The sequence below is a fragment of the Triticum aestivum genome, chromosome 7B, assembly GCF_018294505.1.
Source record: "Triticum aestivum cultivar Chinese Spring chromosome 7B, IWGSC CS RefSeq v2.1, whole genome shotgun sequence".
NCBI classification, from domain to species: Eukaryota; Viridiplantae; Streptophyta; class Magnoliopsida; order Poales; family Poaceae; genus Triticum; species Triticum aestivum.
This window is the reverse complement of record NC_057813.1, coordinates 456,959,284-456,969,712: the sequence shown is the minus strand read 5'-3', so window position 1 is coordinate 456,969,712 and position 10,429 is coordinate 456,959,284. Positions and strand designations below refer to the sequence as shown.

The following is a 10,429-nucleotide window of genomic DNA, read 5'->3' as shown; positions in this document are numbered from 1 at the left end:
CTTGGGGCTTTGAGGAGGGGGTTTCATCGCCGTCGTCATCAACAACCCTTCTCCATCAACACTTTCATGATGCTCACCACCGGGAGTGAGTAATTCCATTGTAGGCATACTGGAGGTAGATGGAGATGGATGAGATTTCTTATGCAATCATGTTAGTGTGTTAGGCTTGATTCCTAGTATCCACTATGTTGTGAGATTGATGTTGCTATGACTTTGCTGTGCTTAATGCTTGTGATCCCCTATACTTGTTGGTCATCACTTCCCCTCTCCATCTCCCCTTCGCGGTGACCCTCACGAGCCCTCCCAGCGTCCCTCTTCCATATCTCTCATTTTTTTCCTTTGGTTTCTCTCTCTCTCTCTCTCTCAAACTTCCCACTCTCTGTCCCGTATGCAGGAGACCTTCCTCATGGAGCCATCAAGCTTCACCGACACCGTTGGGCTCCGAATCTGACTAGAATTGACCTCCCGCCTCTAGATCCGCCCTTCACCGTTGTTCGTCTGCGTTGACCCGATCCACGAGTGGACCGGCGAGAACCTCGGCCGATTTGGATCGGGACATGGCGAGACCGTAGGCGGGCGGACTACACCACGACATCCCGAGGCGCACGACAGAGGCGTCCTCGGTGAGCCCCGTCATCTGGTGGGACGTGGTAGGAGCATCTGGCGGTGAGCTCCTGGCCGTGCCGCGGCGGGAGCATCTGGCGGCGAGCTGCCGCCTCGCCCTCGACATCCGCCGCCTCCCTTCTATCTGGATCCTTCAGCACCACCGAGCTCCGGCCAGCTGGGACGTCCACAAGTCGAGCGCGGGTGCCGACGCTGGGCGGGAAGAGAGAGAGAGAGAGAGAGAGAGAGAGAGAGAGAGAGAGAGAGAGAGGAGGGGGAGAGGTCAAGCTCGAGGGTGCCCGCGTCCATGGCTGGGACCAGGCCATGGAGATGCAAAAAAGAAAGGAGACGGGCTGAGGAGGAAGACAACCAGGAAGGGATAAGGTGGGCCTAAGGGGGACGAGCGCGCTGGGCCACAGGATCGCTCTTTCATCGAACGCGTCGCGCGGGACCGGCGCAACGGTTAACGTTTCCTTTTTTTTATGGTATATATGGTGGTTTTGAGCGATGTACTCTAACCAAGCGCTAGCGTAGAGAAAGACGGACCAGCATTGGGATCCATTTTTTACTTTACCCCTTCGCAGATGTGAAACCCTAGGTCTCGGTGGTGGTCAATAGCGAAGTGGAGTGAAGCGCCGCGCCGCGCCGCCACCCAAAGCAAAGCAAGAAGAGAAAGCGTCGTGCTTGTGCCGCGACGGCCGGTGAGCCGCCATGGCGCCCAAGCAGAACCAGAAGAAGGAGGAGCCCATCTGGCGGCGCAAGCCTGTTCCGCCGGTCGACGGCGCATTGCAGGCCCCCCAAGCCGCCCAGCCGCCCGTCCCCGTCCCAGATCCGCCGCCTTCATCGCCTGCAGTCACCGGTTCCTCATCGGCCCACCGGAACCAGCCGCCGCCGTCGGGGACACAGCATCGGTCGCAGCAGGGCCACTCGGGCCGCTCTCCTCGGGGCAGCTCACGCGGGGGGCGCTCCTTCCACCCGTACATCAAGCGGTCGCGGTCGCGGACGCCAACCGCCGCCGGTCGACGGTGCAGCGAAGCCGCCGGTCGTCGGCGCATTGCGGCCCCCCCAAGTGGCCCAGCCGACCGTCCACCCCGATCCGCCGCCTTCATCGCCGGCGGTCATCGGTTCCTCATCGGCCGGCCAAAACCTGCCGTCGCCGATGTCTCCCTCTCCGGGAACACTGCAGCAGGGCAGCACGGGCCGCTCCTACCACCCACCCCCCTCGCGCGGTCGCGGAACCCAAGAAATACCACCGGGCAGCTCCGCCTCACCACACCGCTCGCCGCCCCTTGCCCCTCTGCACAGAGCCGGGCAGCATCAACAACAACAGCTCAGCAGCAAAAACAGCTTACTGGCAAACTCACTTCTAGAGATCCTAAGAGGGTATGTTTGCTCAGATAGACAGATTGTGTGTCATGTTGAAGAAATGTCTTCCCACACCAGTTACTGATCTGTATTTTCCATGTAGCTACATACTCGACGGCGAAAAATGCGCCCTTTACAAGGCAGAGGTTGCCTCACTGGCTAGACGAGGCTGTTCGGTTCTTACTGTCGACTTTGAGCACCTCCTTACCAATATTGATCTCGCTCTCGCCATTGGCAATGACAATGACAGGTAAAATATAACACTTCCCTTAATCACTTGCATGCACATGTATTCTTTTTTTTTTTCTTCTTTTATTGAAGTTGTGTATGAATTCAATTACTCCCTCGGATCCAAATTAATTGACGCAGCCTCCATACCACCCTCCATACAAATTTTATAGAGGTTGCGTCAATTAATTCGGATCGGAGGGAGTATTATTTTATTTGGCTGCGACATGCAAATGAGGGCATGTATCAAATGCTGGACTTTTGAACGAAAATGGTTAACCATGAAATATATGGTAAAGGCATGTAAAGGCTAAAGCCACTCATTTGACGCTGAGTTATTTAGGCTTGGTTGGACATATGTTTCCCCCTGAGTTGGTGTTATCTCAGCTGTCCTATTTAGCTTTGGTGCTCGTCATTTAGTTTGGTTTATGTCTTCAGTATTCTGGATTTTTTTAATTGCTCTAACGGGAAACACTAAAAAGAGAGTACATGGACCAGCGTTAAATTTTTTTGACTGCCAACATCCTTTTCTGAAGTGTTCTCAGTTTTGTCGTGATGTTTAAGAATAACGAGCTGCGTCATGTTGCAAGGATTGCTCCAGTTAGCCTTCTAATAAAAATCTTGATTTAAATAGGTGCTGAGTTATTCAGTCTTGGCTTGAGATCTGTATTGCCCTTCCTGAGTTGGTATTTACCCCACCTCTCTTATTTAGGCTTTGGGGTACTCATCTATTTGGTTTCTTTATGTTGCAGCTCATATCAGTGGCTAAGATCAGTGGTACGTGCCTTCTTCAATGAGCAGTGCAATGAGATGAAGAACGAGCAGAGGAAGAAATTTGTTGAGGGGGCTAGTGTTTCTTTCAGTAACAAGCCTATAGAAGTTTTCCCACTGACAGAAGTCAAGGCAAAAAAAGAAGACCTTGTGAGGATCATTAAAATCATCCGTGGACAGGAAACATGTAGAGCTGCAAGCACTTTTGGCACGGAATTATATTTGGCCATCTTGCTATTTGTGCTTGGCAAGCACAGGGTTGGGCAAAGCTGGGATGGCGACTTTGCCGAGCAGGACGTCTATTTCTTCAGATATCTAGGCCGGCCGTTGGAGTGCCGCATTCTGAAAAGCACAACGCCAAGTCCCGTGGCACTTTCTAAACGAGACATCTTCAATCTTGAGCAGTGCACACCCTTGGAGAGGAAGAACGATTTTGGGACAGTGGACGTGCTCATGACACCAAATTATGAGGATGCAGATGGCAAGTTGCCTGTCTTTCTTGATGAATTGCATGAGGACTTGAAGGACGCACTGCCTTCAACTGTTGTCCAACAATGGTTCATTGGGAATCTGGAATTCAATTTGGCTTTAATGTCATCCGCGGCAAGGAAGATTCTGACGGTTGCCATCAGTAATCTAATCAGATCGCTCAAGTTGTCCTCCAACGAAGATTATCGCAGGATATTGACGGAACCACCATATCCGCGTGATTGGCGTGTGAGGTTTCAAGATGATGAGGGTGTAATGGGAGGCATCTATTGGTACGAGAATGAAGAGAGAGATAAAGATAAGAATCTATACAAAAATACTATGGAAAGTGTGATTGAGTATGCAAAGAACACTCATGACCACTGCCATAAGTATTTGGAGGGTGAAAAGCGGCTAGATGATTTTGATGAAAGCGAGTTGCTCATAGCTGTAAAGCTGCCCGGGGTGTTAGGAAAGCTAGTGAAAGATCTCATGAAGCTAAACTTGATGGAGGACTTGTAAGCTTGTTTCCCTTTGAATTTGAGATTTGAGTTTCTTTCCATTAATGTTCATGTTGTGATATTAAAAATCTTTTCATACAGGCTGGCGGAAGTGAGGGCCATCTATTGTTCATCCAGGTCAGCTCAAAAGGAGCCAGCAACGGCAATGCTGTATGTGCACGACGAGGTGCATGGGACACAAAATGAGACCACGGAACAAAGTGGAGAACGCTGACTGCGACAAGGTGAGACCACGGAATGTCGTTTGTTCTTGAACTACACTGATGGCATGAAAAACATGCAGCCTCGATTGACAGTTACTACCTGCAAGTTAAATAAATAGTGTAGCTCTGTAGTAAACTAGTAATCGAAGTCTAGGCAAGGAATATGTGGCATTCTACAAGCCTATGTGGCGACTGTTGCCACGTTGTACATGCGATGGCGGCGAAACAGTCCCCAGGGTTGATTTAAACAGTAAACAGAACTATTGGGGTTGGTTGCCTGGTTTCTGTGCTGGCAAAGTTATGAGGTGGCATGGTGTTTTTTTGGGGTGGGTGGGGTTGGGGGTAGAGTATGAGCAGGTGTTTTATTTTTGTCAATATGTGAATGTACTTGCTGCAGTTAATCCTTCCTGTTTTAGTTGCCATATTGGTTGCTTTTTCAGTCACGTTGGTCTATGGTGGACCGGCCAGTGTTTCCTGCACTTGGTTTATTTTGCCTGCCAATTGACTAACCTTGGACAGTCCCATTGCAGGTTGGCTGGAAGAGAGTGGGGTGACCTGACCTGACCTAACCTGACGGTGGGAGTTTGTAAAGCATCTGCAGTTTAGTGTAGCATTCTGGCGCCGGAGAGCAGTTGGATGATGGCTCTGAGCCTCGCTATGTATGTACTCCCTCCGTTCGGAATTACTTGTCTCGGAAATGGATGTATCTAGAACTAAAATACGTCTAGATACATCCATTTCTGCGACAAGTAATTCCGAACGGAGGGAGTAACTTGGAGCGCTGTGGTGGTATTTTTTGTCCACGGATTAACTCGGAAGGATTCTTGAAACCCAGTCGAATGTGTTGTAGTGTACGTACTAGGTGAGATCGATGTTGGAACTTGCATGGCTTGAGTGCCTGTAGCTCTAGTTTGGTAGCAGAGGGTATGTCGTGTAGGGGAGACTGTGGTTGGAATTTCTATGCCTATCTGGCGCGACCATAAGTTGGATTTGAATTTGCGTGTTGGTTCATTTTGTGATTACATAGGAGTAATTCCTATTGTGTCTCATCTTGTGCTGCTAAAGCGAGGGGTTGCATAGCTGAGGTGGTTTCCCAAGATGAAGAGTGGGTTTGTAGCAGCCCATTGCAATTGAGCAATATCTGCTGCTCTGTGGCCGAGCTTCATCTGCTGAGCATTTTGCAGCATCAGCGCACTGCAATTGTGTCCCTTCTCTTGCCTGACGCCTAGCATGTTTCCTGTTTTGGTTTTGTTTGCCGTTGCCGGCCGGTGCTGTTGCGGCGGAGTTGGCCAGTTTATGCTCGTCGTTTCTTGGGTGGTGTTTTTCCTGATGGTGCTCTTTTGTTGCAGCAGATTTGGAGTGTTCTTTCATGTCATTCAGGTTGACCTGAGAGGAGAATGTGAGATTGATTTTGAAACTTGCATGGCTTCAATGCCTGTAGTTGTAGTTTCATACCAGAGAAATGTGTAATCATTGTGTCAAATTTGTGCTGCTGCATCATTTCATATAAAACTGAAGAATCTTGCCATTTTTGCAACATTTCATATGAACTGAAGTACAAACTGTAACAGTGCCCTATTGAGTCAAAATGAAAATAAAACATCGACGTTTGAGGCAAAACGGGCGTCGTTTTACCGCCATGTACTTCAGTTCAAGTATACTTAACCAACAAAGCTTCAGTACAATAAATCAGCTCACTACTGGAAACAAGTCCATGTCTTTCCATGATGCATCATCATCAATGGAACAACAAACATTCTTATCTCAAAACATCCAGGACAAGACAGGAATGTTTCAACATTCTGACAGGACAAGAAATTGGAAATCTTACAATTATAAATAAAGCAGCACCTACACGACAGAGTGCCACAAGACCAAAATGAAGGAGCAAAGCTTGGAATGTTTTCAATTCATCCATCCTGAGTACTAACTCAAGAGGTACATAAAAAGAGACGGCCGACACATAAGAGCTAGCTAGGTACCATAAATTAAGTTATATCCCAACTCCCATGCCGTCTCCTGACCTTGCCCATTCATCATCATCATCAATACTTTGTCCGAAAAACATGGGTTGCTTCACCCTTGGGTTTTCTCCACACTGGGACAGTGATGCCGAGAGATCTCGGGCTTCTTGTGAGAGATTCCATGTAGCAGTAGCATCCCTGGTCGTTTCAGGTGACTCTTTGTACCTGTGAAGCAAAAAACCATTCCCAGGTTATAGATTGGTTTATTGGTTCAAAAAACTACAGTAATAGATTGTTGTATGAAGACATGTACAGGTTTGAATAACGTAGTGTCGGGGACATATGCATGCTAAACTAAAAAAAATCCAACAGTTTGGCAGTGCCAACACAAAAAAGAAACATCAACCGATGAGTGCATCTCTACAACAGTAACATCTCTAAGACCAACAAGAAAGCTTGCGATGGAAGAAATTTTACTTTCCTTTCCATATACAACTATTATTCCTAGTGATATTTTCCTATTCCTGCATTTTGAGAATCCTACAAATCAAAGAAGTCCTTATTGCCAAAAAAAAAAGGAGGTCCTTATTCCTCCATGATGAATCAATGGAACAACAAGGTTGAGGTTTTACAGGCAGGGATCCATTCCATGTCAAAACATCCAGCACAAAACAGGATCATTCAACAGACAAGAAATTGGAAATCAATACTCTTATTTCAAAGTAAATAAAGCAGCACCTACACGACAGAGTGGCCTGGCCACAAACAAAACAGCTAAACAGCACAAGACCGAATTGAAGGAGCAAAGTTTTGAATGTTTTCAATTCATCCATCCTGAGTATTAACTAACTAAAGAGGTACGTAACAAGAGACAGCCGGCACACAAAAGCTAGCTAGGTACCATAAGTTAAGTTATTCCAAGTCCATGTCGTCTGCCATCCTTGTCCGTTCATCATCATCATAATCCTCATCATCAGTAGTCTGTGCGGGAAATGTGGGCCATGTCGCCCTGGGGTTTTGTCCACTGGGACAGTGATGCATCACATGATGTGGAGGGATCTCTGGCTTCTTGTGAGAGCTTCCATGTGGCAGTGGCATCCCTGGTCGTTTCAGGTGACTCTTTGTACCTGACGAGCAAAAAATCCGTTCCCAGGTTATAGATTGGTTGTTGGTTGCTTCAATCACAACTAATTGCTACACCCTCTGTTTCTAAATGTAAGACGTTTTGGCAGTTCAAAACGTCTTACATTTAGGAACAAGGGGTGTAGATTGCTGTTTCAAGACATGTTCACTCACATCAAGTTGGAACATACGCGTGTTAAACTAGTTATTAAACAAAATCCAACGCTTTGGCAGTGCCAACACACACAAAACAAAATAAGAAACATCCACCGATGAGCGCGCATCTCTGCAACACACAGTAAAATCTATAAGACCAGCGACAGTGTTCCCCATGGAAGAAATTTTACTTTCCTTTCTATGGAAAACCATTATTGCTAGTGATAATTAAACCTGACGGACTGCAAAATGCATTAGAGACCTACCAACGAATTCAAGTCAAGTTGTTCTTCCTTTTGTTATACTATACAGCAGCAGCAGCAGCAGCACAGGGAACTTTTGATCCCTATTTTGAAATCATATATTATACATACCAGCATTCCGCTGGGCAGCACTATCTTAAATCAGACAACAACTAGCTAGGCATGCAATGCACGCACATGATGATGGTTGAATACCTACAACTAGGCACGCAGGTGATGGTAGAACAGATAAAGGCAAGTGATTTAGTTTTACCTTGGGAGACATTGAGATGCTCCGAGATCCTGCTTTGCCTATAGGCATGGAGAAACGCCGAGCACCTTGGTGCTCCACCAAACTCGGCCACTCCCCGCAGCCTCTTGTTCTTCATGTCGACAGCGATCACCCATGCTTTGTCGTACCAGCGGTTGACCTTGGCCATCAAGTAAAGGGTGTTGTCACCGACGCTCAGGCTGAGCTTGGGATGGCCAACGTGGATCCCCACCAAGGTCGGCTGCGGGTTGCCCTGGTGATCCACCACAGCCGGGAGCAACTCAAAGCCTGGCGCCGTCTTGTTTTTGCCGTCAACGAAAGAGACCTGGTGAGCATGGACCTCATGGTCCTTGCGCCAGGTGGTCGACTCCTTGAAGGAATTGGCCGGCCTGCTCCATACGACGGCGGTCCAGCCATCGATGGTGAAGGAGCCTTTCGGGCCGGCCGAGCCCGGCCTGACGTGCATCTTCACCTCAGCATACTTGATGCGGCTGCCGACGACGGCGACGTCCCGGTACATGCCTCCAGATTCGTCGATGGTGTCGTCTGGCCGGATGGGGTCCGGCAGAGGGATGTAGCGAAGCGTCTTGGCGTCGTCGTCGAGTGGGAGCACATCACATAGGATGATACCCCGCATGAGATCGACCCAGGCATGGTGCCGGCTTTTCCTCCGATGGTGATAACCTTGTCACATCGAAGGGCGGCTCGGGGCAGTTTGCCGCCGTCTGGGAATGAGGCTGGTTTGCTGCTCCACACCTCGGTGTCGGAGACGTAGGTGTAAAGGCCTAACGTCTCCGGGAAGGTTAGCCGTGTACAGAGCGCGGCGACGATGTAGGCGTCATAGGCTCTGGGACGGTGCTGGCGAAGATAAAAGCCGCCGCCGCCGCCGCCGTCGGAGTTCCTGCGGTGGCGCAGGAGTCCTACCTGGCAGTCATGGAAGTAGTAGCATCTGTCCCGAGGGAAGGGGAACAAGTCGGGCGGGGGGTGCGGAAGCAGCGTCAGTGTGGCCTTGGGAGGGGCCGCCGCCGGCGCCGGCGTCGTCGTCCACCTCGTAGACGTAGAAGTCGTTCTTCCGGGGGTCGATGGCGTTGCGGGGGTCGCCGGGCACCGAGACGAGGAGGACGAGGTTGGCCTCTGTGTAGAGGACCCTGGGCTCGCAGCCAAGCTCGGCGGCGCACGAGACGGCGAAGTAGGAGACGAGCGGCGGGTCGGCGAGGAAGAAGGTGGCTTGGATCTGGTCGCCGTGCCTTGTGCGGGAGACGGCCGTGGTGTGGTTGGATTCGCCGGCGAGGTATGCGCGGTCGTCGAGCAGGACCCATGGAGGAAAGGGGGCATCGTCGGCGCCGGACTTGGGACGACGGCGAGCGGGGATTGAAGGAGGATGCGTCGAGGAGGCGTGGTAGCGCGTCCACGCCATCCCTCCCTCTCCTCTCCCTGAAGAGAACTCTCCCCTGCCTCGCCGGAGTATATGTATGGAAGCTCCTCCCCTCTCCGTGTCCGACGAGGGCTAGAGTCGGAGGCGGAGGCGGAGGCGGATTGGTGGCGGCGGCGGAGGGGAAAACTTCTTCCAGTACCAGTACCAGTAGGGTGTGGGAGAGTGATGGACGCCTTCTGGTTTTACCCCCTAGAAAATAAAATAAATGAAAAGGACGCCCTTTTCTCTTCTTTCATCTCACGCCGTGGCCGTTGGATCCAAATCCGACGGTCGCACTTCTTTCTTTTTCGGTTCCAACCCTAGCTCCCATTTCTTTTTTGCCCACTTTATAATTTCCATCCCTACTTATACACCTAGATTCGTCTTGTTCTTTCCCGCATACGTGCTTTTCAAAAGTTGGATCTTTTTCTTTCATGGAGGAAATACTCCCTCCGTCCGAAAATACTTGTCATCAAAACGGACAAAAATAGATGTATCTAGAACTAATATAGGTCTAGATACATCCCCTTTTGATCATTTTGATGACAAGTATTTTTGGACGGAGGGAGTATAAAGTTTTGAGTTGGTGTCGGGTTCGTTCCCCTCCCTTTTCCTAAATGTTCTCTAATCTATAAACTTTGGATTTTTTTTTCTTTTTGAAATGGTCGTGGTGTGGTTAGATCCGCCCGCGAGGTCGTCGAGTAGGACCCACGGAGGCAGGGCATCCTCGGTGCCGAATTTGGATTTTCTTGCCCGCTTTATAAACTTGGATCTCTTAGACACATATTATAGATTATTTCAGACTTTATTTCCATCCCTACTTATACACCTAGATTCGTCTTGTTCTTTCCCGCATACGTGCTTTCGAAAATTTGGGTCTTTTTCTTTCATGGAGGAAATATAAAGTTTTGAGTTAGTGTCGGGTTCGTTCCCCTCCCTTTTCCTAAATGTTCTCCAATCTATAAACTTTGTTTTTTTTTTAAATGGTCGTGGTGTGCTTAGATCCGCCCGCGAGGTCGTCGAGTAGGTCCCACGGAGGCAAGGCATCCTCGACGCTGGATTTGGATTTTCTTGCCCGCAAGGCATCTTCTTCCTCTGCCT

General features: G+C 49.3%; 2 protein-coding genes across 2 annotated transcripts; one reads left to right on the top strand and one right to left on the bottom strand.

Annotated features, from left to right (window-relative positions):
- The first annotated feature begins 1,138 nt into the window (after positions 1-1,138).
- LOC123162106 (uncharacterized) lies at positions 1,139-5,181 on the top strand. Its single transcript, XM_044579906.1, has 5 exons — positions 1,139-1,986; positions 2,072-2,218; positions 2,949-3,953; positions 4,038-4,180; positions 4,690-5,181. The coding sequence occupies exons 1-4, from the start codon at positions 1,763-1,765 to the stop codon at positions 4,168-4,170; spliced, it is 1,509 nt and encodes a 502-aa protein (XP_044435841.1). The 5' UTR covers positions 1,139-1,762; the 3' UTR covers positions 4,171-4,180; positions 4,690-5,181.
- Positions 5,182-5,899: 718 nt separating this feature from the next.
- LOC123162107 (uncharacterized) lies at positions 5,900-9,527 on the bottom strand. Its single transcript, XM_044579907.1, has 3 exons — positions 7,918-9,527; positions 7,025-7,250; positions 5,900-6,348 (listed from the first exon to the last, which is right to left on the bottom strand). The coding sequence occupies exons 1-2, from the start codon at positions 8,549-8,551 to the stop codon at positions 7,036-7,038; spliced, it is 849 nt and encodes a 282-aa protein (XP_044435842.1). The 5' UTR covers positions 8,552-9,527; the 3' UTR covers positions 5,900-6,348; positions 7,025-7,035.
- Positions 9,528-10,429: the final 902 nt, after the last annotated feature.